Below are 25955 nucleotides of genomic sequence, written 5' to 3'. Positions count from 1 at the left end.
GGAGCTCATCAGCAGTGGAATGGAGCTTCTGGCACTAAATACAGAAAAATCCCATGATGGGATTTCCTCTCTGGCCAGTTCCCTGTTTGTTCCTGGTGGATAGGCAGATTCCCCGCATGGCAGGGAAAAGCTATGTGGTCCTTCCCAAGCTCTGGGCACCTCATACATGTGGCCTTGGCCCCAGGAAGGCTGCTAGCACCCAAAACCTATCTTTCATTTCTCTAGCTTCACCCTGATCTCTCCAAAGCAGCCTGCTTTCCTTTGCCATGTAGTCAACAGCTGCAGTCCTCTCCCCGTTTTCCCTCTCCCTGCCCCAGGCAGCACCGCTGGCATCATGTTGGCACTGTAACCCCCCCAAAACAGTGAAGGATGGGGGGGCTGTGCCCCTTGTCTGCGGGGTGGCGTGGCTGCGTTCCTCTGCGTGCAGCCATTCCTGTAGCTCTGCCAAGGCAAACATACTTGTCACGGCTCATCATTTTTCTTTCAGCACACAGTCTCCCTAGTTTGCTCATTCTTAAGGCTCTAAGCTTGAACTTTCCTCAAATTTTCCAATCTTCCTCTGATAACAAAAGGCCAGAATTAAAACAAATGCCCCAGGTGGAGTTTTCCACAGCCAGCTCTGGAGGGATCAGCTTTTTGTTGCCTGTGACCCTCAGCCGCGGATTGATGGGGTGGGATGAGGCTCACATTCCCATTCTTCTCATTCTCACCACTGTGGCATGGTGTGCTCCTCCTCACCCTCACTGCCTCGAGGTGTCTCCATCTTTGAACATCTGGGGAGAGGAGGGGTGAATGATCCATCCCAGATGTATTAGCTGCATTTTCCAAGCTAAGTCTTTGTTTACTTCCTGCACTATTTCTAAGAGCTAATGTCATATATTGTTTGTTTCTGCTTTCACCAGTGTTTTTTAACATGTCCAAACTTATTATTGGCTTAAAGCTTCATTAGCATGTTGTTCTCCTAGAACGTACTAAGAGCCACGCTAGGTCAAATCAGCTAGGCAGCACATTGGTTCTTGTCTCCAGCTGCACAGTGGGCAAGGATTTAGGTGGACAGTTAGGGAAAGGGCATGATCCTTCTCTTCTAGCTATCAGAGGAGTAGGAATTTTGTGATAAAGCAGTTGCTTCTGGATCTGCATAATTAACAGCTGTGGGTGTCCAGTTCTCCTTTGCACTCATTTAACTTTCAGCTTTTATGAGGTAATTTTATTGTGCCTTGTGTGCAAAACTCTTTCCTTTTGTTTGGTTTAAACCTGGTGCCTGATAACGGGCTCCCTCCATCCCTGTGCTATGGATAACGTTGACCAATTCTCCAGACTTAGCAGTGCATGAGATACGTTCTCCACCCACTTCAGATTTTGCTCATGGCTCCTTTTTAGGTCTGGCATTTATTTTTTTTTTCTGTTGTTTCTCAAATTAGTGTTGCTTGTCTCCATAGGAAAGTGAGTGCTTTTTTCATGGGTCCCTTGGCAGCACTGCAGCTCCAACTCTCCCACTGGAAACAGCCTGGGAAGATAAAGGGGAGGCGGGGAGACAGACCAAACATGGGGTTTGTGCTATTTTACTGTCATCCTACCCAGTGTTTTCTGGCTGCCAAGTAGCACCATCTAGCACTGGAAACCTGCCCACCTCCTTCGCATCACTTTGGTTGCTGAAAGCTGGGGAGAGAGCAGCTCCACAGGAACCCAGCAGCCCTGGGAGCTGCAATGTGAAGGAGGTGAGGGCATTTCCCACCACCCTGTGAGATGCCAGCTCCAGAAATACCAGACATGGCTTGTTGTGGATAGACAAGCTGCCCTGCCATACCCATGCTCATTATTCCCATGCTCACCAAGTCCTGCCACCACCTCAGCTACTTTTCCTTGGTTTGCTACAAGTACTGGGAGTAGCTGGCACCTCCAACTCCATTTCTTGTTACCTGATTAAAGATGGGTGCAATACCATTCCCACTCCTGAATGTGAGTTGCTTTGAGACTCACTGACAAGCAGGGTTGTGGTGGCTTGGAGCTTAACTGGGAGAAGGTATTAATGTGGTTACTGCTGTCCTTGTATATGTATAATTTTTCTTTTCTGGATAAAGATATTTTATCAAAACCAGGATTTTTACAACCCTTTTTTCTGTGTTTTTTTTTTAAAGGAGCCATAATTGGGAGGAGGATGCTGTGCAGATGAGGCAGGAGACCAAGAAGACACAGGGACAAGGACAGAAAGGACCTGTATGGTGGAGCTGGACAGAAGGATGTTGGAAGTGGAAACATCTGAGTAAGCCTGGTCAGGAGGAGATAGCCTGTGTGCTTTGCCCACCAGCCTGCACTGTTTGCATTTACAGGCTATTAGCAAGGGTTTTTTGGTTTTACCACTGCTCTTCCTGGGAAACAGAAGCAGAAAAGCAGTCAGTGACTGAAGGAAATGTAGAGGAAGGGTAGGAAAGCAGTGCTGCTTGGCAGCAACTGTAGAGGATGTTTTGTTGCAGAACGAGGCAGCTAGAGCAACCATTGACACAGGGGTTAGAGCAATGCAATGTGGTTCCACCTCAAGGCTGAAGGAACAGCAGATGTTTAGCACAGCTCAGAGTATCGTGAGAAACGCATCGTGGGTGGCAGGAGGCACGCTTTTCCTGGGAGGCCTGGACAGAGCAAAGGGAGCCCTTCTCCTGACATGTCCAGGCATGATGGCTAATCTTTCAGCTGTTTGTATTCACTTTTGGGCTCTGTCAGGGTTGTCCGAATAAAGATCTCTGTCAGAGCCACTAAGCTGGTGGAGCTTCAGCCCCACAGGGTAAGGCTGCAGTGCAAGGCTGCCTGCTACAGCTGTGCTCGACCTTGGGCAGAGCACAGAGGCACTGAGGTGGCTGCTTCCCTCTGGGGCAGGGTGTATGTGGCTGAGGGATGGAGGAACCAGCTTCCCCCAAATCCAAAAACAGTCTGCAACTCTGGGCATTTTCGTCTGCCTTTAAGCTGTTGAGCTCTCTTCTGCTGCCAGGTGCCCGGTGCTTGTCAAGAGATCCTGATCATGCCCACTTCAAGTGCACAGCAGGGCAATACCAGACCTCTGAGCAGAGGTCTCCTTGCTGGTACCTGCTTAGTAGACAACTTCTACAGCAGATCTCACGATGCCCTGGTCCTCCTCCTGCGACTTTCTAGCCGGACTGCTTGGGTAGGCAGCTGCAGGGAGGGCGATGCCGTCCGTCTCTCCGCTTATCCCGGGAGCAGCGGGTTGTGCCGAGTGAGCAGGGGCCGGGGCGCAGGGGCGGCAGACCCGCAGAGCTTGCGGCGATTTCTGCTTCCCCAGGAGATGGGGCAGGAGAGCAGGCACGGCTCCGAGCTGGCGGCCGGGTCCCGGGGGGAAAGGCGGGAGCTGCCAGCTCCGGGCAGGCTGGGGCTGGGCAGGGCTGGGGCAGCCGTGCGGACACCGCGGTCGCCCTGCCGCCATGCCCACCCCGCTCGGCTCTCGCCCCACAGAAGCGCTCGGAGACGGGCATCCCCTCGGCCCGCCGCCCCCTTCTCCTCTCCCCCGCCCCGCCGCTTGCCGTGCGCTTGGCAGCCCCGACGACCTCCGCAGCCAGTTTTCCAGCACTGCGCTTCTTCTGCAGTGACAGCCTGTGGCTGCGGGGGCCTGTTTATTGTCCGGTTAATAAGTGAGCCAGCGCGGGGGGGAAACGTCTTCGACGGCGGAGAGACGGCGGGCGGGTGGGGGAAGCATTCCTGCGCCGCGGGGGCCCGACGCGCCCCGCTCCCGCAGCCCCCCGCCGCCCCCCGCCCGCAGGTGCAGGGGGCTGGCACTCGGAAACTGGAAAGAGCTGGTTGGAGTTTGCACTTTAAGCTCCCGGCAGGGAGGGAGCCGGGGGCTCGGAGCTGGTCTGGGCGCTCAGCGCCGCGGGAGGATGGCTCGGTGGCTGCATCCCCTCCTGGGAACTCTGCTCCTGCTCGAGGGGACGGCTGCCCTCAGCTTTCTCCACCATCGCTACGAGGAGATGGTGCAGGCCCTGTTCCACGTCCAGAGCCAGTGCCCCTACGTCACCCGCATCTACAGCATCGGCCGCAGCGTCGAGGGCCGACACCTCTATGTGCTGGAGTTCAGCGACTACCCAGGCATCCACGAGCCCCGTAAGTACGGGGGGGACGAGGACGGCGGTTCCGAGGGGATGGGCTTCATTGCCATGCTCCCTGCTGCGAGGTGTCGTCAGGGCACGGGGTGGGGGGGGTGTCCCCTATCAGGCAGGGCTCAGAGGTGCCGGGGTGTCAGGCGATGCCAGCTCTAGCAGGGACCCCTCAGGGATGCACGCACAACCCGCAGCACACGCCATGCTTGCGTGAGCCGCAGCGCGGCCCAGGTGCGTACTTTGGACAGAGCTCTTATTTTTCAGTGCAGACTAACCCAAGGACCCGGGTGAGTCCATCCCAGCACCCCGTCTGCCTTGCCACCCTCTCTCTCCCAAAACAGTGTTGTGCAGGCAGGGAAACGGAACACCCTTTGCTGCTGGATAGTGGCAGGAGGGAAGAGTTCAGCCCTTCCTCCTCCTGACTCCAAAGCAAAGGGAGCAGTGAGAGAAGGACCCTGGCAGAGCGGGCGATGGAGTCCCTCAGCCCCGCCGGCTCTGTGGGCAGTGAAGCCCCTGAGACAGGCAGGTCTGGGGGATCCCTGCCTGCTGCCACGTGGCCCTGTGGAGCCTTGGCAGCAGCAGCCCCGGAGCTGCTGCCTGTGCAGCACGGAGACGCTGCCGAGCCAGACCTTGCTGGCAGCCAGGTGCCCTTGGGGGACGGAGGGGACCAGGCGGCTCTCCAGGCTGGGGGCGTGCACACAGGGCTCCCTCGTTTCCCCATCTTGTGCCCCTGGGCCACAGACGCAGTCAGGACTCTGCCTACTTTTTCCAGGATCTTTGGCCTTTTAAAATCGTGGCTGGTGTTGTTAAACGCAGGGGCTGACAAGTCCAGGCAGCCTAGTATTGTGGAAAACTGCTGGGAGTGCTGCAGGGGTGAGAAGAACTCATACCAACCGCCCCCCCCTCCAGCAGATCAGCACCCCCAAATCCCATAGAACCCACACCTGGTGGGGTCTCTCCTAAGGACACACTGCACTGGGGGCAGAGCGCTGTGCGCATTCTGCTGCCCTCCTGCAGCCCAGAGAATCACATTCAAGGGCATCAGGAAGTGGGATGAGAGGCTTCCCACCCTGATCGCTTCCATGCTAGCCCTGTTCAGTACAGGGAAAACCTGCATGACACTGAGGACAATTCTGGCACCTCCACAGCACATCGAGAGATGATTCAAAGCCAGGAGTGAGCAAAGGGCACTGGCAAGGCGTCATGGGATTTTAGCATTGCAGAACCAGCAGAGAGCGTCAGGAAGGGCCATAGGAGGTGACTTGAGATCTCCCCTGGCCCAGGTGAGCCTTGTGGTAGCCCGGGCCACCCTCAGGCTGGCACTTTCAACATGTAGCATGAGGACTTTGGGAATCTGGACTCCCTTGAAGGCCGCAGAAGCTGAGTCTGAAAAGCAGGCCTGGAGTCAGTAGGCTTACATGCAGTAATTAGGGCTCTGTGTCCACGTGGATAATGTCTAGGGGTCTGAATATTGAAAAAGGCTAACAGGTCCTGCTGCAGGCACAAGCAAAGCAGAGGTGAATCCCTACTGAGACCTTACTGTTTTTTAAATAAAGGCTGCACACATCTCCAGGACATTTGTATATTTTTTTATAACTGGATTACCTAATTAACTGAGTTCTCATGTCTCTTGAAATCTAAACAGCTCAAAACATGTTACCCACCCATGCTGTCCTGCGCTGAGGTACAGCGATCTAAAGATACAGAAAAGCAAAATATTTTGCTGAAATGAGAAATATTTTGTTTAGAATCTGTTTTCAGCAGTGTCTCCTCTCTGCATGGCAAAGATGTGGGGGATTTTGGAAGCAGCATATGTCTTATGCATGGAGCTGCAGCGTCTTTTGCCCCAAGGATCCTTGTGATGCTGTATATGGCAGCAAGGTTGTGTGCTGCCACTGCAAGTCTGATTGCTGCTGGTGGCTAGAAAACAAAAGGTGGAATGGGAGCTCTGGTAACCTGACATTTGTAATGACACTCCTTGTTTTGTCCTGACCGTTTCATGTGAAAGTCAGGCTCCACTTTTAACTGGATTCTGCTGATGTCTCTCATCCTACCAGTGCTGACTCAAGCCTGCAATGGACATTTATTCTCTCACAAGTAACTGCTTTGAAAGTCCCTCTGGGAAAGCATAATCCATCCCTCATGAGTGTTGCTTCTCCTTCAGCAAAGTAGTGAGTCCTCCTCCCAGCACTCTCTGCCTGCAGTCTCTACATCTGTATTTTGAGACCTCACTTTAGAAAAGTCAGTGGCAAGAGACCTTTCTGCTCATACAGGAGCTGCTTGAGGGACAGTTTGATCCGTATTCAGCTCCATCGCAGAGGGTTTCTCCAGGCTGACAAGGAGCAGCCAGAAGCAACTATGCCTTTCCAATGAGAGAGCATGGCTCACCCAAAGACAGGGATTGATTTTGTCCTACAGAGTAATGAAAAGCTCCTTAAAGTGTGCAGAGCCAGAATTGTGCCATGCTGGTGTGTGACACTGAGAGCAAATTTGAAAGGGCAGAGGTGGAAGAAATGGCCTGTCCCCTCCACTGCCACCCACCACAGAGCTGAGAGCCCCTGTCAGCCCGGGGCTTGGGGCAGCAGCACTCCTGACAGTGCCACCCAGTCCTTCTCTGCTGCCGCTCCCCAGCCTGAGACCAAACCACCTGCAAACAGATCATCAGGTGCACTCTGAAGATGAGCAGCAACCCAGTGGAGAGCCTGGGCTGCTCCTAGGGGTACTGTAGCAAGATGGAGGAAAGTCCACATGAGAACCTTGACACTCTCTCACTGAGGTTTGCATTTTCCAAGAAAAAGGGCCATTTCACACCATTCATTGGGGGTCCCTTGGCCTTGTCCAGTCTTCCTGCAGATGGAATTCATTCTTCCCTTTGCTGCCCTAGCCCCAGCTGATGGTGTCCCTCTCTTACTCTCTGCAGTGGAGCCTGAGTTCAAGTATGTGGGGAACATGCACGGGAACGAGGTGCTGGGCCGTGAGCTGCTGCTGCAGCTCTCTGAGTTCCTGTGCGAGGAGTACCGCCGGGGCAACGAGCGGATCACCCGCCTCATCCATGACACACGCATCCACATCATGCCCTCCATGAACCCTGACGGGTACGAAGTGGCTGCCAAGCAGGTACCAGGCAGCGATTGCCTCCTCCAGCTGGGTAGGGGCAGAAAGCCCTTTGAATCCCTGTGAGATCCCCTTCGCCCCACCTATGGGAAGAGGGCATCTTTCCCCTCTCTGTGCCCTGCCAAATTTGTCCCGCTCAATCAGTGTTGCTGCTTCTCAGCTCCCATGCCAAGGGCTTACACTATGTATTCTGCCCTAGATGGCCCTGGCAGGTGATGGAGGAGGCTTCCTACACCTGCCTTGCCCTCTCCAGAAGTTATCTGTCACAGGAAGGTCACTGCAAATTTTCTGCCCCAGGCTGGGGAAGTGGAAGTTGAATGCCACTGTCATGAGCAGACAGGGATTTGAGGGATGGGGCAGTGGGGGAGCCCTGTAGTCCCCCCACAAAACCTCACCCATTCCTTTGTACTACTAGACCTCACATAGGTAATTTATTCATGGCTCATTCAGTTGAGACAAATTGTTTATTTGGCTTGTGTCTTTCTCTGTGACCCTAAAAATGCAGATATTGTTATTGACTTTCCCTATCAGTACCAGTACTCTTTATTCTCCTGCCAGCAATAACACACATGCTGTGACTCAAAAGCCCTGAAGCACTGTTAGGATGGTGAGTCCCTGCACCTCTGACACCAGTCTGCCTGCACCAACCCTGCACTCACCCTCATGTTACACTTTTGCCCTGCAGGGCCCGGACAGCAATGGGTACTTGACAGGGAGGAACAATGCCAATGGAGTGGACTTAAACCGCAATTTCCCTGACCTCAACACGTTCATGTACTACAATGGAGAAATCAGTGGGCCAAATCACCACATCCCACTGCCCGACAACTGGAAAAGCCAGGTATGGGTCTGGGATGCTGCAAGGGTTACAGCATCCTCTTAGAGTGGCTCCACAGACAGTAAATATACTGCTCTTTGGCTTGCACAGTACTTGTCTCCTTCCCTGTGCCTACTGCAAGCAGAGGAATGATGTAATCCTGCCCCATATCACAGCTTGCACCTCTGCCAGAAGAAGGCCAGCAGCACAGCCAGCTTGGACATGAGATTGCAATGCACAGGGCTGAGGAGGTGGCACATGCTGACTAACGTGTGTGCCTCAGGTGTTGGGGCTGCGGTGGGAGAGCTGTAGCAGGGTATGCACCAGAGGCAACAGCTCTACACAGCAGGGTGGGTGGTGGAAGAGGAGGAAGCTACAAGGGCTGAAGCAGCCAAATCGTGGGGCACGGTCTGATGTGACCAATCACACCACAGCCAGGCATGGAGCAGCAGCTGGCCCAGAGGTGACTGAGCTCTTCTCCCTGTTCCTGGTCCTTTTCTTCTCACAGGTGGAGCCAGAGACATTGGCTGTGATCCAGTGGATCAGCAGCTACAACTTTGTGCTCTCAGCCAATCTGCATGGTGGAGCAGTGGTGGCAAATTACCCCTATGACAAGTCTCAGGACCAGCGGTTCAGGAGCCACCGGCGCACAGTCAACACACCTACCCCTGATGACAAGTTGTTTCAGAAGGTGAGCACAACCCCAGCAGGGGAGGGCATTCCCACAGCCCTGGCAGGGTGCAGGGTGCAAGAGGTGGCTGGGAGTCTCTGGGTCACTGTCTCGTGCAGCAGCAGAGCCAAGAAATGTGTTGGGAAATAACCCTTAGCAGACTATGGCATTTCTGCCAGCCACCAGCTCATGAGCCAGGTCAGGGCAGTCCTACTGTGAGCCAGTCTCACCACATGGGCAGGCAAGCCTTAACCCCCTGGGAGCCAGTTGTTCATCCAGGCTGTGCCTGGGCTCCCCATAATCCCAGCATCCCCAGTGTCTTCAGTACCATACTGCTTTTCCGGAGCTGCAGCCTGCCCCAGCTTTGCTTCACCGTTGTAGCACATACATGTTTTTTTTTTTCCTAAAGAGATGGGGTCTGGGTGAGGGTCGGCTGAGAGCAGGTTAAGGGAGGTGGGTGCCCAGCAGCGGTTTGCGGATGGTGAAGAATAAGGAATACAGTGAAAAGAGCACCAGGAGCATAGACAGACATCAGGGAGTATATCTGAAGATGCTGCTGATCCTGCTAGCACTAGCTGAAGTCTGTGGTTTTTCTCCATTGTTAAAATGTTCCAGAAAACAGTGCCTTCAGTCACTGCTTCCATGAGGAAATACTCAGCACAAGAAAAAGCAAGTTCTGCATTGGAACAGTTAATGAGAAAAATAAGTCTGAGCTGGAGTTCAGCCTTCTCTGGAAGCAGAGGCTGTGCAGGGGCTGGCCAGGACCTGCTGGGATCAAGGCTGTGCTTAGATCCAGCTTTAGAGAGGCTGCAGTCTGGGGCGTAGGCTAATGATACCCATATAGCCTCAGAAGTCAGAAATGTAGTGAAGTAACTGTTTTCCTGCCGAGAGAACAAGACTGCACCAACATAGAGTTTGCATTAGAAAATGTAAACAATGATCTCTCTTAAACTGTCTTATACACACAACAGGCTTTGTATGCAGTGTTCCAGTTTCAGCCCTGCCTTCATGTCTAAAAATAAGCAGTTAATAAGGGCAAGAAACAAGAGGTTGCCAGAACCAGAAGTTGCCCCATCTCTTTCCTAATACAATTTCCCCTGATACCTATGGTATTTGTATCAGAAGTGATACTGGTTAGTTTTCCTTGCATAGCTGCTCCCCCTGTTAATGCCATTTGCTGTGTGGGGACCAGCACTGGTGGGGCTGGGTGCCCACTGCCCTCCTCCTCCAGTCTCGGCAGGAGCAGGGAGGAGCCACCTGTGCCATCAGCAAGCCTACACCTTGCCAGATACTCTGCAAAAATGTTTTCCTCCTCCATCTTCATCTGCCTACATTTCATAGATGTCCTGGCTACCTCCTGTTGTATTTTATGGCAGTAAAATGCAGTCTCTTGCCTGACTTCCTTCCCACACTCCCCAGTGAAGCCTGTGCAGGAGGGGGAATGTTTCAGCTAGAGCCACCCACTGCTGCAGCGGTGACCTGTGGCTGCTCTCTCTTCAGTTGGCCAAGACCTACTCATATGCCCATGGCTGGATGCACCGTGGCTGGAACTGTGGGGACTACTTTGCTGACGGCATCACGAATGGGGCATCCTGGTACTCGCTCAGCAAAGGTAAGGGCTGGGTGAGTGAGCAACACCCGCAGCGAGATGTTGAGCTGAAGAGAGGTGAAGGGATAGACAAGAAACCTCAGGACAGGATGGGCTGGGGAAGGGCTGTGGTAATAGCACTGTGCCTATTACCAGACACCATTCTGATGTCTGTATATCACACCGGGAAGTGGCTTGGGAAGACTGGAAGTGGCTTGGGAAAGAGCCACAGAAGTAGCTGAGGTCTGCAGAGACCTGCTGTGTGCTGCTGGGTGAAGGGAGCTTTAATCTGTTAGTGTATTTGAAAATGCTATGGAATAACTCTATCAAGACCCAAAGCTATGACCAAAGGGAAGACATTTCTCATAGCTGGTCACTTCTGAAAAAATCTGATTAAAAAAGGCATAATGAAGAAACTGAAAAGTAGCAAATTGGCTAGAGAAGAGTTTGGAGAGCTACTGGAAAGGGACATACAGCCCCTGTGAAAGCAGAGTGGTAAATGATCTGGCTAAAGGAGGGAGTCAGGCAGACACAAAGAGAGGGGGCTGCATGAGGGGAGAAGCTCTAGTCACACTGTCGTGGAGGGAGGAGGCTGCACCTGCAGATCAAAGAGGGAGAGCAGGACTCTTCTGGTAGAAGATAGACATAGGCCAGGATGCCTGGGAAACAGGATTGGGGAGGGAAGGGGGCCTTGCATTCCCCTGGACATGGGCTCTTCTTCTCTTCCAGGCATGCAGGACTTCAATTACCTCTACACCAACTGCTTTGAAATCACCCTGGAGCTGAGCTGCAATAAGTTCCCTCCCGAGGAGGACCTGGAGCGGCAGTGGATGGCCAACCGGGAGGCCCTTGTTGCTTTCATTGAAGAGGTAAGGGGGCAGTCCTGGGACCTAAACTCTTGTCCTGCAGGCCCCCATGGGCCCCAGCCCTGATGGTAGTGGACCATACAATTGGACCTGGGAGCACAGGGGTGGAAAGGAGGCAGTCAAGGAGCTCACTGGATGCTCTAGATGGTAGGCTTTGGAAAGGCTGTTGTGTCTTAGACTGGCTTTGCTGAGGAGAACCAGAAGATCCAAGGGTATGAGAGAAGGTGGGATTGTCCCTTCCTCCAGTGCTTTGCAATACCCTCTTGAGCAAAGAAGGTTCCTTGGCCCAGCAGTCTGTCTCCCCCTCTGCAGGTTCACCAGGGCATCAAAGGGATGGTGTCAGACGAGAACAACAACGGCATTGCAGGAGCTGTGATTTCTGTCCAGGGAATCAGCCATGACATCACCTCTGGTGGGTTGTTGGTCCCCTTGCATGCTGTCCCCTTTGGATACAGCGTCTCACAGGCTACCTGGGTATGTGGGAGGGGGCAACTAGGTGAGGCTGTAATATGTATGGCCTGCATAGTTTGCTTCTGAAAAACACTAGCTATGAGTATTGACCAGTGCACAGTGTCTGAGCACTTCTGGACCAGGGAGGGCTTAAGAAAGCTTAGAAAAGAAAGATGTGAGAATTAAAATACTAGAATGCAAACCTTATTGTGAAGGACTGATTTTATCTGAGAGAAAGGAGAAAATTTGTGTATAAACAAAGAGAAGACTGAGGGAATAATCTGCTAACGTGTCTAAGTATCTACATACAGTTGAAAAAGCTGATAGCAAAGGACACGGTGGCAGAACAACATGAAAGGCTGCAAGTCCAAGCCAGACAAATTTAGACTCAGAATGAAATACCACTTTAGTTTATCCACCTTGTGGTGCTTTCTTCTTTGCTGGCCAATTTTAACCTTTTCATAAACATCCTTCTCCAAGCAGACCAGACATTACAGACTGGCTGCAGAAAATAGCTGGTATTCAAGCTCTCCAGAGGGTGGGCTATGAAATCATAAAAATTTTTTCTGGCTGTAGGTCTGTGACTCAGTGACACTCTAATATTTGGCTTTTATTATGCCAACTTCCATAGGAAAGGAGTGTGTGTGAGAGATGAGAGTTGTGGAGCTCCTGGCTGCAAGAGCTCTCTGGTATCTCCTGTCCAATGCTCTTCTTAGAGCAGGATTGTCCCCAGTGTTGCCTCTGATCAGCCAGTGCTCCCTCCAGACAATTCTCACTGACCCCAAAGATGGAGATTACACAGCCTCTCTGCTATCCTGTGCCAGGGATGCACCACCTTTACAGTGAAGCGATGCTTCCTGATCCATCCCAAGCTGCCATCTTGAGGGACACTGCCCCTTGTTGCACCACCTTTGTAGCTGCCCTTCAAGTAGCTGCTGGTTGTGAGCAGATCCCCCTCTGCCTCCTCCCAGCCAGGCTGAACCCACCTGGCTCCCCCAGCTCTCCCTGTGGGTCAGGAGCTCTGGTTCTTCCATATTTCTCTTGACCTGGGGGCACCAAAACTGGACACAATATCCAAGTGCAGCCTCTCTAGGAATGAACAGAGGGATAAAATAATCCCCTTTGACCTGCCAGCCACCCTCCTGTTTTTGCTTGGAAGCCCCTGACTTATTTGTGTGTCAGTCATACCAGTTAGCCTCACTGAAGCCGAAGTGAGAGAGGCTGCCTGTAATGATTGCTTGAATTTGCAATACCCATCCAGTTCCGTAGATAGGAATGTACTATATATAGTCTAAATAATCCATAATGTGCTGCTGCTTCGTTGTTGGCCATCCCCTGTCCCTGATCACACCAGTACACAGTCCATCAGAGCACTCCTGGGGCTTCCTTATGCTGGAAGAATCAGGCAGGGAAGCAGTTGAGATGATGAGCCATTAAAACCAACTGATAAGACAAATGTGGGAAAATTGTATATAACAGGAATTAGAGATTGTATTTTGCATAAGGAGTCAGACTGGAGCTGTGATTGCCCTCAGGTCTTGCTGTCATCTGACTGGGGAGCACGCAGATTTGCAGCCTCCCTGCACAGGCACAGCCAGAGCTGCTCTACTGTCCCCTTTTGTTTGATATTTACTTGCAGACTGACATCTTCTCAGTGGCACTAATGAGACATGTCTTGCAGTCTACCAATGTGAATCCAGCCTCACAGTAGACAGCAGATGTGGAAGAAAGGCAAAAAATTGCCTGGAATTTGAAGGCAATCCTTGAGGAAGCAGACTCTGCAAGAGCTACTGGAATAGCTTTTATTCTGCTCCCTGTGCATCCTGAGTGCTTTCTCTTCTCATCTTGTGTTCCAGGTGATACGGGAGATTATTTCCGGCTGCTGCTGCCTGGCACTTACACTGTCACAGCCTCTGCAGCGGGGTACCAGCCCCAGACAGTGACAACAACAGTGGGCCCAGCTGCAGCTTCATTGGTGAGTCAAGCTGCATAGTCCCCAGTGTGTGCCTCTAAATGTCTTCACCCCAGGGAGAAATAAAGGCAGCGAGGGATATCTAGTGAACAGTAGAAGAAGAGGATGGGACATAGAGCATTGCCAGTGGCTGCGCTTAACTGCATGTACACTGGTCAGGCTCTGCCGTAAATACACTGGGGTGGTTCTACCACCCTGTGTCTCTTCATCCCAGCCTGCCCAGGCTCTGAAGTTCTTCCAGAGCTGCCCTTTTCTCAGAATTAGAAACCTTCTAATTTTCATCCTAAATTTATTTATGGTCAGTTTGTCCCTATTTGTTCTTATGCCAACACTGTGCTTTAAATAGCCCCTCTTCTTCCCTGGTATTTATTCCCTGATGTATTTATAGAGAGCTGTCAAGCCCAGTCCTAGCTTTTGTTTTCTTAGGTTAAACACCCAACTCTTTGGCTTTCCTTTTTAAAATAAATTTTCCTTTTACTGTGTTACTGTAGAAGACTGATTTGTTCCCTGATGGTCTGATTTTTTGCACCTCTCCCCTCACAGCTGCCCTCTTGTCCCCATTTCCCTCGGCCCCTGCAGTACCTCCTCTACCCACCGTTGTCCCCATCTCTCCCCCAGGAAGCCCACACAGTCCTATTCCAGTTTCACCTTTCTGTGTGTCCTCTCCATTCCCCGTTTATCTGATGCTGTGTCCTGCACATTCCTTGTCCCCTTCTCCCTCTTGTACCTGCTTGCATGGCTGGAGTGATGGAGGTTTCGTTTCTGGAATTTTTTTCCTGGATCTACTGGAAGCACTGTCTGCTGAAAGACTGATTAAGCAGGATTCAGCTGATGAGATGCATTTGACAAAGAACTCGCTACCCTAAAATATTCTGTATATTAAATATTCTCAGAGATGCAAAGCAATGCTATTTCTCTACTCTCTGGTGAGAAAAGATGAAGAAAGATCATAGCTCAGTCTCTTGTCTTTCACAGCTCATCTTCCAAACCATCCTAGGACATCGCATTGCCACAGGAGCAATGTTCTGCATAAGAAATGTAGCTGATTGTTGGTACATTTTCCACAGGGGAGAAAAAAAGTTTCCAGCTGACTGAAGCATTGAGTTCGCATTGTATGTAACACTGGCTGAGACCACTTACTGCTTGTCTTGGCCCAAGATTCAATTTTGAAGGCTAGCAGCAGGGGCAGGTCCTGCAGACCCTTGAGCCAGCAGAGCACACACATGGTGTTAGAGGATTACTTTTCTTCTTTCTCCAGGTGCATTTCCAGCTCAAACAAGATGTGGTGAGGAAGGCCCTGGAGCGTAAAGCCTCAGGCACACGCACAAACAACAAAGCCCTCCAGAAGAAGGTGGTGCCAAGAGCCACCCGCCGGGGGACACAAAGATGAGGACAGCTCACTTGGCTGAGAGCTGGGGGAAGCCGTTTATATGAGTCCTGGCTGATTACTCCAGCCAGTGAACTTTCCAACAGTTCAGCATAAAACTAGCCCAAAATATTAGGTTATTAAACGAGGAAGTATTTAATCCCTGAGCAAATTGTGAAGTCATTCACGATGAAATGTGCCTGGGCTGCATTTCCCCAGGCAGTGTGTCGGTAGCTGCTGAGCTTTTCCCCTGCACTTGCTCCATCTGGGAGAGCTTTGCTCCCTTTACTCCTGGGCTCAGTTGCTACCCATATGGGATAGCCAGACATTAGTACGTATCAGGGGAAATGAATCCAGGCCCTGGTCTTTGACTTCTGCACTCACAAGCTGAGCATGTGAATCCTGGCACTAGTCCTCTGTGTGAGAATGTCCTGCTTCTCCCTCAGCTAAGGACAGTTGCTACCTGTAGACCCGGAAGTTAGAGGGAGGTAATTTTTAAAGTAGTCAGTGATGTGACAAACTCTGAAGTTTGTCCCACGTGTAGCACTGGTACCACCGGTTGGCAACACCACCAGCAGGAATGCAGCACTAGGAGGTGGTGGTCCAAGGTCATCTCCTGGCATATGTCACATATATCTTGATGTGCAGATGGGAGTTTCTGGTAGCTGGTTTGGATTACTTGTAGTCAGACAGGCTGAAATTATACTCACTGGCAAAAGCCAAGGATTATCCTGTCTCCTTATGTCTTCAGACCCAAACCAGATGGCTCACTGAAGTGTCTGCTCTAGCCAACACAAACTGTTAGCACAGGAGCATCCAGGTGAGGTCTGAAAACCAGTGATGAGTAGGAGTGCAAGACAGGTTATTTGGTAGTCCTTTGAGACAAATTCCCTGAACCTTTGTCCTTTCAATGTGCAACAGGGAAATGTGGTTGCTTGATGCCAGCAGTGTGCTGTGTGGGTACAACACAAGTCATGTAAGTTGTATTTGGATTAGGGAATAAAAGATCCATAGTTCAGTGAGGCGGGGTACTATAGGGTGGGCCTTAAAATGTTGCTTAGGCTGTCTGGGCAGGTTGGGAGTGTAAGCAAAAGTAGAAACAAAGCTTGTTATTTCCATAGTAAAAATATTGTAAGCAGGCAAAACCTTTCTGGCTTTCTTCATGCCAGCAGTGTCACAGGTCGTCTTGCTGAGCCTTGCTGGCTGCACGGTGCTCTCATGTTGCCCTCTTGTGGTCCTAGACAGCGTAGGACCATCTCAATTCCCCTTACTTTCCAGGGCAGAGTTAGAGGAGGGGGATTTCTTCTCTGGAACAGACCAGCCAGACGAGGAGGTCATGCCACTCACGCTCACCGGCTGCTGTGGGGTTGGCAGTGCAGCAGCAAAATTAGAGTCTCAGTCACTACAAGAGGGTTCCTACAAGATCCAGCTTTCTGGAAGACACTCTTTCTGGGCTGGGATTTGTCCAGCTCATTCTCCTTCCAGCTCTGAATATTTTTGTGTTGAACACTTGGCCATGGCCGAGCTCTCCACATGAAAACATGGTTACAAAATGTTTCCAAGGCAGAACACTCAAGCACGCCTCTCAAAAGCTTGCCATGAACTTAGCCCCCAGTGTTGCAAGAAGCGTAGGCTAAACACAGCACTAAACCTTTGCACATAACATCAGCAGTGCAGTGATTTAGCGTTCTTTTGAGGCTCCAGTTGAGGCAGAAGCAGTTGACAGCTCTGTGTCAAAAGACACAGTGAGCCTCCCCACCCTCCCTGGGCCACTCATGATTTTGTAGACCTCTTCTTCCACCCAGTGTGCTTCCAAGCTGAGGAATCCCAGCCTACATGGTTGTTCCCTGTACATACAGTCTGTTCCCATTAGCTCTGAGCATGCTTTGATTCTCATTTATGCTTTCTGAAATGAGGGGACCAGAACTGTAAGCAGACACTGGAAAAAAATACAAAGAAGCCAAGCCTGGAAGAATGAGCCAAAACACTTACAAGCAAGACTGTGAGGATCTTGGGATGAGCAGGAAACCCAGCGGGAAGGGCAGATGGGACTCTGCTTGTGATGCACATGCTGGTTTCTGTGGCTGGCATAAAGCAGGCAGAAAAATGGAAAATACAAACTTTTCTGGGGATGTCAACAGAGGTGGGTTGGTCATGGTGGTGACCTGAAATGTTGCAGGAGGGATCGGAATGACCAAAAAAAGCTCAAAACCCGTCTCAGCAGGCAAGAACAGCAGAACTCTTGGGCTCAGAGGACAACATCTAAAACTCTGTGGCAGGGGCTGGCATCCATTCTTCAGCACCAGCAAAGTGTTTACAAGCAACCTGCAGGGAAGAGAGCACCCAGCTCCATGTGCAGCTTTGGGCCCTCTGCCAACAGCATCAGCATTGGGACCTCATCTCAGGAGAGCAGTCAGTGCCCAGCCTGAGCACGTACTAACACCACTGACAGCGGTGTGTGCAACATGCTCTGCACACCCTGCTCCTGGCTGGTGGCAAGCCAAGCTGTGATCTGGGTGGTTGCTATGGAGAAGTGTAGCTAAATGCACAAACAAGTGCCAAACAGCAACAACGGGGCTGAGAGTCAACGGGCTTTACTGCGTGTTGCTGAGAGATGGTATCCCTTGGGGCACAGAGGCTTTCTTTGGCCTGTCGAGAAAACCAGCGAGGGACCTAGTGTACTTGGTTTGCCTCACCCCTGTGTAATGCTCAGACTGGCCCTCCCTGTCACATGGCAGGGGGGGTCAATTTATTTTTCTCCATCCTGGTGCTCTGGCGTGATCATATGGTGTATCTAAGCAGCCAAAGCCAGCTCCGAACAAAAAACTCGCAAAACTGCGACTGCACCAGATGGACAGTGTAGACCCACTTGTCAGCTGCTGCCAAAGCTGCAGCCCACACGGCAGCGAGAGATTCCCGGGAGAAGGCAACGGCGGGGAAGGGGAGCCCGGGAGCTGCTCACGTCCACGCGGCAGCAGCGCCGCTGGGAAGAAGCGGCTTTGCACAGGCAGCTGCCTGCCCGGCTCCGCGCCGGCCCCGGGTGCGGTCAGTGTCCCCGCGTGGGCGCAGCTGCTGTGCCCCAGCCCGGCGGCAACGCGGGGGCTGCATCCCCAGGCCCGTCACCCCGCGCAGGGCATCGCGTCCCATGCCGGGGTGTCCCCGTGTGCTGCCAAGGGGGTTGTCTCGGAAGCTGAGGCCGAGTGCTGCTACCAAAGGGGATGTTCCCTTGTCACCCACGGGTCCCGAGGTCGCCAGGCTGCGGGCCAGTCCCCGCGGAACAGCTCCGGCCCGGCCCGCCGGTCCTGGCCGCGGCCTCCTAGCGGCACCAGGCCGGGCCCGACAGGCCGGGCCAAGCGGAGGCTGCCGGGTGGCGGGGCGGGCCGGGGAGCCGGGCGGGGCCCTGCGAGGCCGGGAGGGCGCTGGGGGCCGGGCCGGGCGGGGCTGGGCCTCCGCGGGGTGTGGAGGCGGGAGCGGGACCCGCAGGGCCGGAGCGGCCGCGGCGCCCGGAGCGGGCCGGGAGAAGGTAGGGACCTGCTGGAGCGGCCGGGGGGAGCCGGGCGTTCCCTGCCCGCCGCCGCCTGGCCGAGCCGCTGCCCGCCGGCCGCCCCGTCCTTGCGCGCACCCGCGGCCGACCGGCCTGCGCCTGCACCGGGCCCCCGGCGCGGCCCGGCCTCCGCCTCTGGCGCGGCCCCCGCCTCAGCCCGCTGCCCGCCCCCTCCCGCCTGCCCTCGCATCCTGTGCCGGCACCCTCTCTCCCGCGGAGCCCCGCCGGACACGGCGCCCTGTCTGCCCCGGGGCCTGCCCCGAGCCAGCGTGGCCGGCGCGGGGTGCTGGGTGCCCCTGGCTGGGGTGCTGCTAGCTCGGGTGGCTGCTCCCCGCTCGCACCAGCAGCCGGGCTGCGGCAGCGTGTGGCACTGCAGCCCGGCGCGCCCGGCTGGTGCTTCACTGCGTCCCACCGGCTCCAGCCCACAGCGCCCCGGGAGCACTGGGGGCACCTCGGCGGTGTGGAGCAGCTGTGGGGTACTGCGGGAGCCGCGCGTCTAGTCCCCACGTGGCATCTGTTGGGATTTTTGGTCTCCTAAGCCGTGTCTGTGCGGCCAGTGGTAACCCGGGGTGGTCACACACCAGGCAGGCTTGCAGCTGGTGGGGGCTGGCATTGCCTGGATAGCTTGTTTCGGAGGAACACCTGACCCTGTAGAAACAGGGCCTGGAGTGGTGTGGTGCTGAGAGCCTGGAGTGGTGGCACTGGTGAAGGGTGGCACAGGTGGCTGCACATAGAGCAGAAGCTCCAGGCTGCATAACTGCCTTCTCCAGCTGCTCCTCTGAGGACATCCACTCTGCTTGTGCCAGCCTGGGAAGAGAAACTCGCAAGAGTTTCCTCCTGTTCTCACTCTGCCAAGTGCAAATCCCTCTGTGTCACTGCCAGCCTGATAATGTCACCTTGTACTTTAACAGAGATGAACGGGAGGTGCCTCCTCCAGTGGCTTTGCCAGGGCATGGAGGCTTTGCTTACCCTCAACACCTTCTAAGAGGCTGCTGCTGCTCCTGTGTGACCCCTTTGCTGACCCTGAGTGGTGCCTCAGCTGATCCCATCCTTGACAGAGTTTGGCCTCTGAGTTCAAACATCTCTACTGCCGTCCCTGGTGTTTAAAGTACTCCCCCAACGTCTGTCCTTTCACACCTTGTTCTCCTTGCTGTAGTACCTTAGGAAGCTTCTAGCCGTGTCATAAACATTGCAAGCAACATCTGTTTTGAAGATTTTTGTGTTTCTATGAGTTTCTTCTGAAAAGGCTCTCTCTCGCCTTGCCTCTGCCATTCTTTCCTTCGCTTTTATTGCAATTCTGTCTTTTCCTCCGCAAAAGGCCTGAGTTTGTAGATACAGAATTTGCAAATTTGCAGATGCTTTGCCAAATACAGCCTCTGTACCGTGCTACAAGACGTCACCATCATCCCCCTCATCTTGACTCACTCCTCTGGCTGCAAGTCGTGCTGGGCATGGTGTCTAAATGTTTCCTGCTTGTTTGCGAGGTCCTCAATAGTGCTGATAATGCCCACATCTCTGAGCTGGCTTCTTCTGCTATTCTGTTCCTGAAATTCTTTGCTTTGCCAAGGCCAAAGGTTTCAATTCTCTCTCCAGCTGCTCTGCTTATGATTAGCAGTGACGTTAAAAATTAGTGCAAATTATTTTAGAGAAATGTTAACTCACTTAACTTGGGAGGAGAGGAAAGGAGTGAAACTTGGAGCCTTGCAAAACACTGGGTCTGCTAGCCATCATGGGAAGTGTGGCTGTGTGACATCTCAGGGTTCTGTGTGAAGTTGAGATGTCCCTGCAGTGGGTGACTGTTCAGACAGTCTTTGTGACAATAGTTGTGAGCTTGGGCAGGACAGACTGACTTGTGCTTACCTTAGCACTTCACTTCCTTAACTGATAAGTTCCCCTTGACCTCCAGCAAAAGTATTTTTCTAATCATGTTCTAAGGATTGCTCAAGCCCACTTCCGAATGACTCGGCTTTTACTGTGTCTTGTTTTTAGAACTTTTCTGTTAGGAAATAAAATCCATTCCTTCCTTCTCAGTAGCACCTAGGGGCTCTGAAAGGAAGAGGTCCACATGATACCAGGTACCAAGGGAGTCCCTGCTGGGGATTTAGGTTCTTTGGAGATAGCAAGCAGCTCAGAACAGGAGCAAAGGCAGGCAAAGAGCAGAGCTTCCAAATCAAACTTGAGTAATTTCCAGATTTCTGGACTTCCTGCCCAGCAACCCAAGAATTGTAATGGGCTTCTGTCCAAAAGCTGTCTTGAAAAATGTTGTTCAAGATGCAAAGTCAAGTGCTCCAGTGTCGAGGAATGTCCTTGTAGCCCCAGTTCAACCTGTTTTGGATATATACTCAAGGAGTAATGACTAGTTTTGTGATTGAATACTACCTACCCCCAGGAGCCCAGCCATGGGTACCACGCAGCACAAGTGGTGCTCCTCTCAGGGTTTCGTCTGTTCCTTATTCAAAGTTGTATCATTTTAGCCTGTTGCAAAAGTGGCAAGAGAGACAACTCTGTGTGTTGGGGTAGGAGAAGACAGGACTCAGTGGTGGCGTCTGCAAGGTGCATCCAGCCACTCTGTACAGAATTTGGGAAGCTCATGCCTGCTGAGTTTGTATTCTGGCCTTTCTGTGCTTGGGTCCATAATGCCAGAGACTACACAGTCTTCTTGCTCAGATGTTGTGGCACAGTGTTCTGCTTTCCATTAAAAATTGATGCTGTGCTCTAGTTTCCAGATGACCTTCCCATGCTCGCCATCTGGCCCAGTGCAAGCTCCTCTTCCTGCCTCCTCAAGCTACACTTACTCTGTGCAAATGCCACCAGGCTGCTCTCAGCTGTGCCCTGCGACAGAGCAGGTGAGAAGACTGTGACAGCCAGGGCCCAGCTGGAGGGAAAAAGTAGTGTTTGAATGACTTGCACAGTACATTGTTGGAGCTCCTGGGACAAACACCCAAAGTATCACACGTGTGGTGGGAGGCCAGAGGTTGCTCAAGCAGCCCTTTTTCTTGATGGTCCTGGTTCTGGATGGCTTGATGATCCAACTTAATGTTGCATTCATTTTAATTTATTTTTTTTTTATGTCAGGTCACAGACAAGGGAAAAGAAGCTATGTCTTTTTAAAGTGAGATGCCTTTCCTCCTGGAAGCCATACGGAGTTAGGAGATGGAGTGCAGGAGGGGAGATCTCAAGTTTCCCACCATGTGAAGTTCAGAGTGGGATTCATTGGAATCTGATAAAGCAAGCAGCACTTCCCAATAAGAGGCTGCAGCGTTTCACGCTTCCCTGGTGGGAGAAAGCTCGTCTCCTTTGCACCATTAGTTAGGTTTTTGCCCTGCTTGCTGTATTGTCCGTTCTGTTGGGATTCATAGCATCAGCTCTGCAGTTTGCTGGAGCCACAGCCCCTGCATTGGCACTATCTCCAGTGGGGCCCAGACAGCCTGGCTCAACGGGGTATTGTTTATCCCACCCAGGAATGTGCAGGCAAGCAAGGACCTCTGGGAGCTTACAGAGCAACATGTTCTGCTCTGAGCAGGGGGAGGGACTGTGGGCAGCAGCAGCTTTGAAGGCTGGCGGGTGTGCAGGCAATGTCCTACTCTTGAAGCATGGATGAGGACTGTGCCAGCTGTGCAGATGCCGTGGGGTAAGGAGGTGGGAAGGAGGTGTGTTCAGATTTGGAGTCCACAGGGAGGAACAGAGGAAAAGAGTAGGAAAGATGCCTCAGCATGTAGTTAGTAAGCTTGACACAATCACGTGAGAATCACATTAGGCAGCATTCTTTACATTTCCTCCTGCTGCATATTAGGTACCAGTCCTGCAGCCTAGAGTACAGAGAGAGCTGCAGCAAATCTCCTATCAAAGCCAGACCCAGCAGCTGGAGAATGCTCTGAATGGGGCCGAGGGGAATCTCCATCTCTGGGAGTGGATTGTGTTTCCAGTGAACAGGCATTAAGCTACAATGTGTGAAAAGAGGTATGAAAAGGCATAGGTGAAATGCATGGCATTCTTCAGTTTGAAAAGAAAAAAAAAAAAAAGATAAGTGGCAGTATTTGCTTAATATTTTTGTTAACTTATTTATTCATTCTGCAACCAACTTGGCTTTTGTTCATTTCTGAGAATCTGACTTCTTCATGGTCTACTGTTAGGCAGGCTCTAAGGTTTTAAAGAGACTGAGACATCTACTGCACAAGAATCTGCTTGTCCTTCTTGTGTCTGGGGAAGCCTGCACTGCATTTTTGGTCTGTTTGGGGGTGCGTTACATTCTCAGATACTGCTGCATTGCTGACTAGCTGGTTTTAACAGTGCTGCCCCTTGCATGAGATGCTAAAAAATTTTATTTAGAGGGAAACAAGTGGTGATGCTGCCTGTGAAGTTTGGTTTTCTTTCTGCTAACTTTGTGGCATCCATCCTCAGCTGCTCTTTATCTCATGATCTTATCAGCACTTTGGGTATACCACTGGATTAGCTGTCTGTAGACCCTTTGGGTCTCTCCTTTTACTGGGGCTATTAATACTTTCTGTGAATAGCCTAAAAGGGTCTCTTTGTTCTGCTGCCTTGGCTCTTAAGTGCTTGAAATTCTTGCTTCTGTGTCTTTCAGCAAAAACAGAGAAGAGGAAACTCCTGTTCTTAAGGTACATAAATTAATCAGTGACTCATTTGCTCACACTTATGATCAAAAATATGTAAAAATGGCATTTATATCACAATCTTCAGTAAGTCTCCTTTCATCTATGTGATAGAACTTTGAGAAAATACCTCACAATAATTTGGTGCCTCTGAGTCCATTGTTTGAGACTCCTTACCCTGCCTGGTATCAGCTGCAAAAAAGAGAGGAGGAATAGAAGAAGTTGTTTGAGTCAGTGTGTAAATGCCTTCTCTTGGCCTCCGTGGCGTGATCAAGTCTATGCTGAACGTCTCAAAACAGTATTGTAACAGAGTTAATAGCCGTGGTTTCATTCTGGCCCTCATTTCGTCAGCCCACGCTAGAACAGACATGCTCCAGAGCTAAAGCAAAGTGGGATAGGCAGTCTTCCATGGAGGTAATGTTAATGTGTGCTGAGCTTGCATGCAGGCTGGTTGGGGGGAGTGATTAACGCTCTGGGAATCCACTCTCTGCCGTGCTGCACAATGTTGTTGTGTCAGGCCCGGAGCTTGGCATCGCGCAGGCTGCAGTCGGGTGCCAGGAACATGTTACCTAGTTTGTGCAGGATCAGGCAGTGAGACAGAGACAGCGTGTTCTCACTTGGGCGTGAGTTCGTGCTGCACTTCAGCTTCATACTTCCACAGCAAGGCACTCTTTGGCTGCTGGTCTGGTGCTGGGCGGGGACAGGAGTCCTGCAACTCTCAGCCCTAACCTTCCTCCAGTGTGAAGTCCCAGTGCTTGTTCAGTTGTGGAGGAGCCTTCCCTCCCTTTGACAGGCAGGGATCACCCATCCTTGAGGTGAGAGGGGATAGAGCTTGGCTATCAGGAGCGATGACTCACTGGGGATCACAGGCGGAGCCCCGCTCTCCCTGCAGTCAGCTCTTCCTGCTGGAGCCTCCGCATGAGCTGTTGCTAGATACTTGTTTTCACCAGACCTAGGGTGGATCTAGGAGAAGCCTGTGTCCACCATTAAGCCTGAGGAGTTGGACTCTGTAATCCAGGCTCCAGTCTGGACGATGTTGGGAGGCTTCCATTTCTAGGTAGAGGTTTGTAGAAAACATTGGCAGGCAATACTCTGTGGAGTAAGACAGGGCCGAGATCCTGGAAAACATAATATTTTGTGTTCAAGTCATGTTATGGAACAAGCAAACGCCACAAGATTGCTTTTGAATACAGAGACATACTGTCTAGACTGAAGCAGAGTCAAGGTGTGATTTTGCTCTTCGCCGTGCTGCTGAGGGAACCTCAGCTTGTTTGGTTTCTTTTTTTGGCAGTTTTGATTTCTTACCTCATGAGCTGGCTCTCAAGGAATGCTTTTCACATGGATATGTTAGTGCCCACGTTTTATTAAAACTGCCCCTCTCAGTCTTCTGTGTCATTGGAAAATCCTGTTCATTGTAATGAATGAGGCCCCAGAGCTGCAGGTGAGCCTAGGAAGAAGCACTGCTGTTCTTTTGGGCAAGATCAGAGCCTCAGGCAGTGGCAGGGCTGTGTCTTCAGCCCCGGTGGCTGCTGCAAAGCCAGGGTTTGGGCCTGCCACACACATGCTGTCCTTGCACTCCTCAGCCCACTCTTACATTACAACTTTGACAGAAGTGCAAGAAATCTCACTGTACGCTCACGTGCTCCTGGGTAAACTACCCTGAGGCATCAATTACACCTGTGGTATTTGTTTCCCCTTTGTCTGACACAGCTGTGAATTCTCCATGTTCAGAGTATGGTAGAGATGTCTGGGACCCTGAGCTCAATGGTGCCCTGTGCCATGGGAGTCACCAGCCTGTCTGGGGTGGAGGGTAGTCCCAGGTGCCTGCAAGGGGCTGCTGCTGCGGTGCGTGTTGCTGCTGCTCGCCTGTTCCCTTCAGGGCATGCAGCAGCATGTCCTGGCCACCCCACCTTGAACAGCGTGAGACTCCTTCCTTGTCTTTAGTATTGCCAAGCTTAATTGATGTCTCTTCCATCTTTTTCCCTGCTCCACACGGTCATGTTTTTAATACTGTCACTCCTTCTGTTTCAGTTGGTTCCTGCTACCCTGAACTGCAGCTCTTTGTCCTTCTGATTCACTCTAGTCCATTCATCTCTTTGGTAGCAAAGTACTGTCAGCTGCTGTATATTAGGCTCTTTGTTTGTACAGCCAGCACAATGCTGGTGACAAAGGGACAGCTTGTGCCCCAAGGAACCCACATGCTACTGGGGAAGGCAGTGGAGAGCAAAAGGAGTGACAGACAGGATGGCAGAGGTGAGGGGGGCTGGGGCTGGGGTGCAGTGTGCTGGCTGCAGTGGGAGCATGGCTGGGGGTGGGGAGGGACCTGCTGAGGAAGCTGTTCCTGCTGAGTACAAACCCGCTTTGTTCCCAGGAGGTGAGTCGGACTGGATAAACAGAGCAGTCCCGTCAGCAGAGAGCCTTTCCCTGGCTGGATCCCCTGCTGGCACTCTCACTGGAAGTTGGCTGCAACTCGTCAATGGGGATGTTTTTCTCCAGCCTGTGTTAGCATTCCCTCTTCCTGACTTTCCAGGGCTCAGGTGGGCAGGGTGCAGCCGTATGGAGAAGTGGGGTGCCTGGGGGCCACATGTGTTCGTTGTGGATGATGGTGTGTGTCATCAGCCTGTTCTTTCTGCTGTCAGCTAGGCAGGACTGTTTTGACAAGACATGTTGAGTGCAGGCCAGGTATTGTTGGCTGGGCAGGGCTTGGAGGGTGATTGTTCAGTGCGCCACATAGAGACACTTTGGGAGAGCAGGAGGTTCGGCCCCATTGCAGGGAAGTTGTGTCTGACCGGATGGAGCAGGGACTGTCCTTGTGATGTGGGAGGACAGCAGCCCGTGTCAGGGAGGGCTTG

The 25955-nt window shown here is 52.2% G+C and overlaps 2 protein-coding genes across 6 annotated transcripts in view; both read left to right on the top strand.

Moving 5' to 3' along the window:
• Positions 1-3565: 3565 nt before the first annotated feature.
• Positions 3566-15106, top strand: CPN1 (carboxypeptidase N subunit 1). Of its 2 annotated transcripts, none has more exons than XM_051619729.1 (9): positions 3566-4107; positions 7024-7220; positions 7903-8058; positions 8543-8725; positions 10205-10316; positions 11022-11161; positions 11471-11632; positions 13465-13583; positions 14839-14934. In XM_051619729.1, exons 1-8 carry the CDS (start codon positions 3885-3887, stop codon positions 13549-13551), a joined length of 1260 nt encoding a protein of 419 aa, XP_051475689.1. In that variant the 5' UTR covers positions 3566-3884; the 3' UTR covers positions 13552-13583; positions 14839-14934. The 2 variants fall into 2 exon arrangements, with proteins under 2 accessions (XP_051475689.1, XP_051475688.1); XM_051619728.1 differs by having other exon boundaries at positions 3570-4107; positions 11471-11570; positions 14839-15106.
• A 3290-nt stretch (positions 15107-18396) lies between these two features.
• DNMBP (dynamin binding protein) overlaps positions 18397-25955 on the top strand; it is a 34045-nt gene continuing 26486 nt past the window's right edge. Inside the window, exons 1-4 of one of the 4 annotated variants that reach the window (XM_051618612.1) lie at positions 21558-22450; positions 23076-23109; positions 25135-25356; positions 25475-25640. The gene's annotated coding sequence lies outside the window, so the exon portion shown is untranslated. Of the gene's footprint in view, positions 18470-21557; positions 22451-23075; positions 23110-25134; positions 25357-25474; positions 25641-25955 lie in introns of those variants that run through there. The other 3 variants (XM_051618611.1, XM_051618613.1, XM_051618614.1) reach the window with 3 other exon arrangements.

Source organism: Apus apus, chromosome 4 (genome assembly GCF_020740795.1).
Source record: "Apus apus isolate bApuApu2 chromosome 4, bApuApu2.pri.cur, whole genome shotgun sequence".
Taxonomy (NCBI): domain Eukaryota; kingdom Metazoa; phylum Chordata; class Aves; order Apodiformes; family Apodidae; genus Apus; species Apus apus.
The sequence above is the reverse complement of the archived record's forward strand: the minus strand, read 5'-3'. Positions and strand labels throughout refer to the sequence as shown.

What these genes read in the sequence shown, in the direction of transcription:
- CPN1 (XM_051619728.1), top strand. Translation starts at nt 3,885, where the DNA reads ATGGCTCGGTGGCTGCATCCCCTCCTGGGAACTCTGCTCCTGCTCGAG. An exon ending in CCCAGGCATCCACGAGCCCC is followed by an intron (nt 4,108 to 7,023) that starts GTAAGTACGGGG and finishes TACTCTCTGCAG; the next exon opens with TGGAGCCTGAGTTCAAGTAT. An exon ending in CCGACAACTGGAAAAGCCAG is followed by an intron (nt 8,059 to 8,542) that starts GTATGGGTCTGG and finishes TTCTTCTCACAG; the next exon opens with GTGGAGCCAGAGACATTGGC.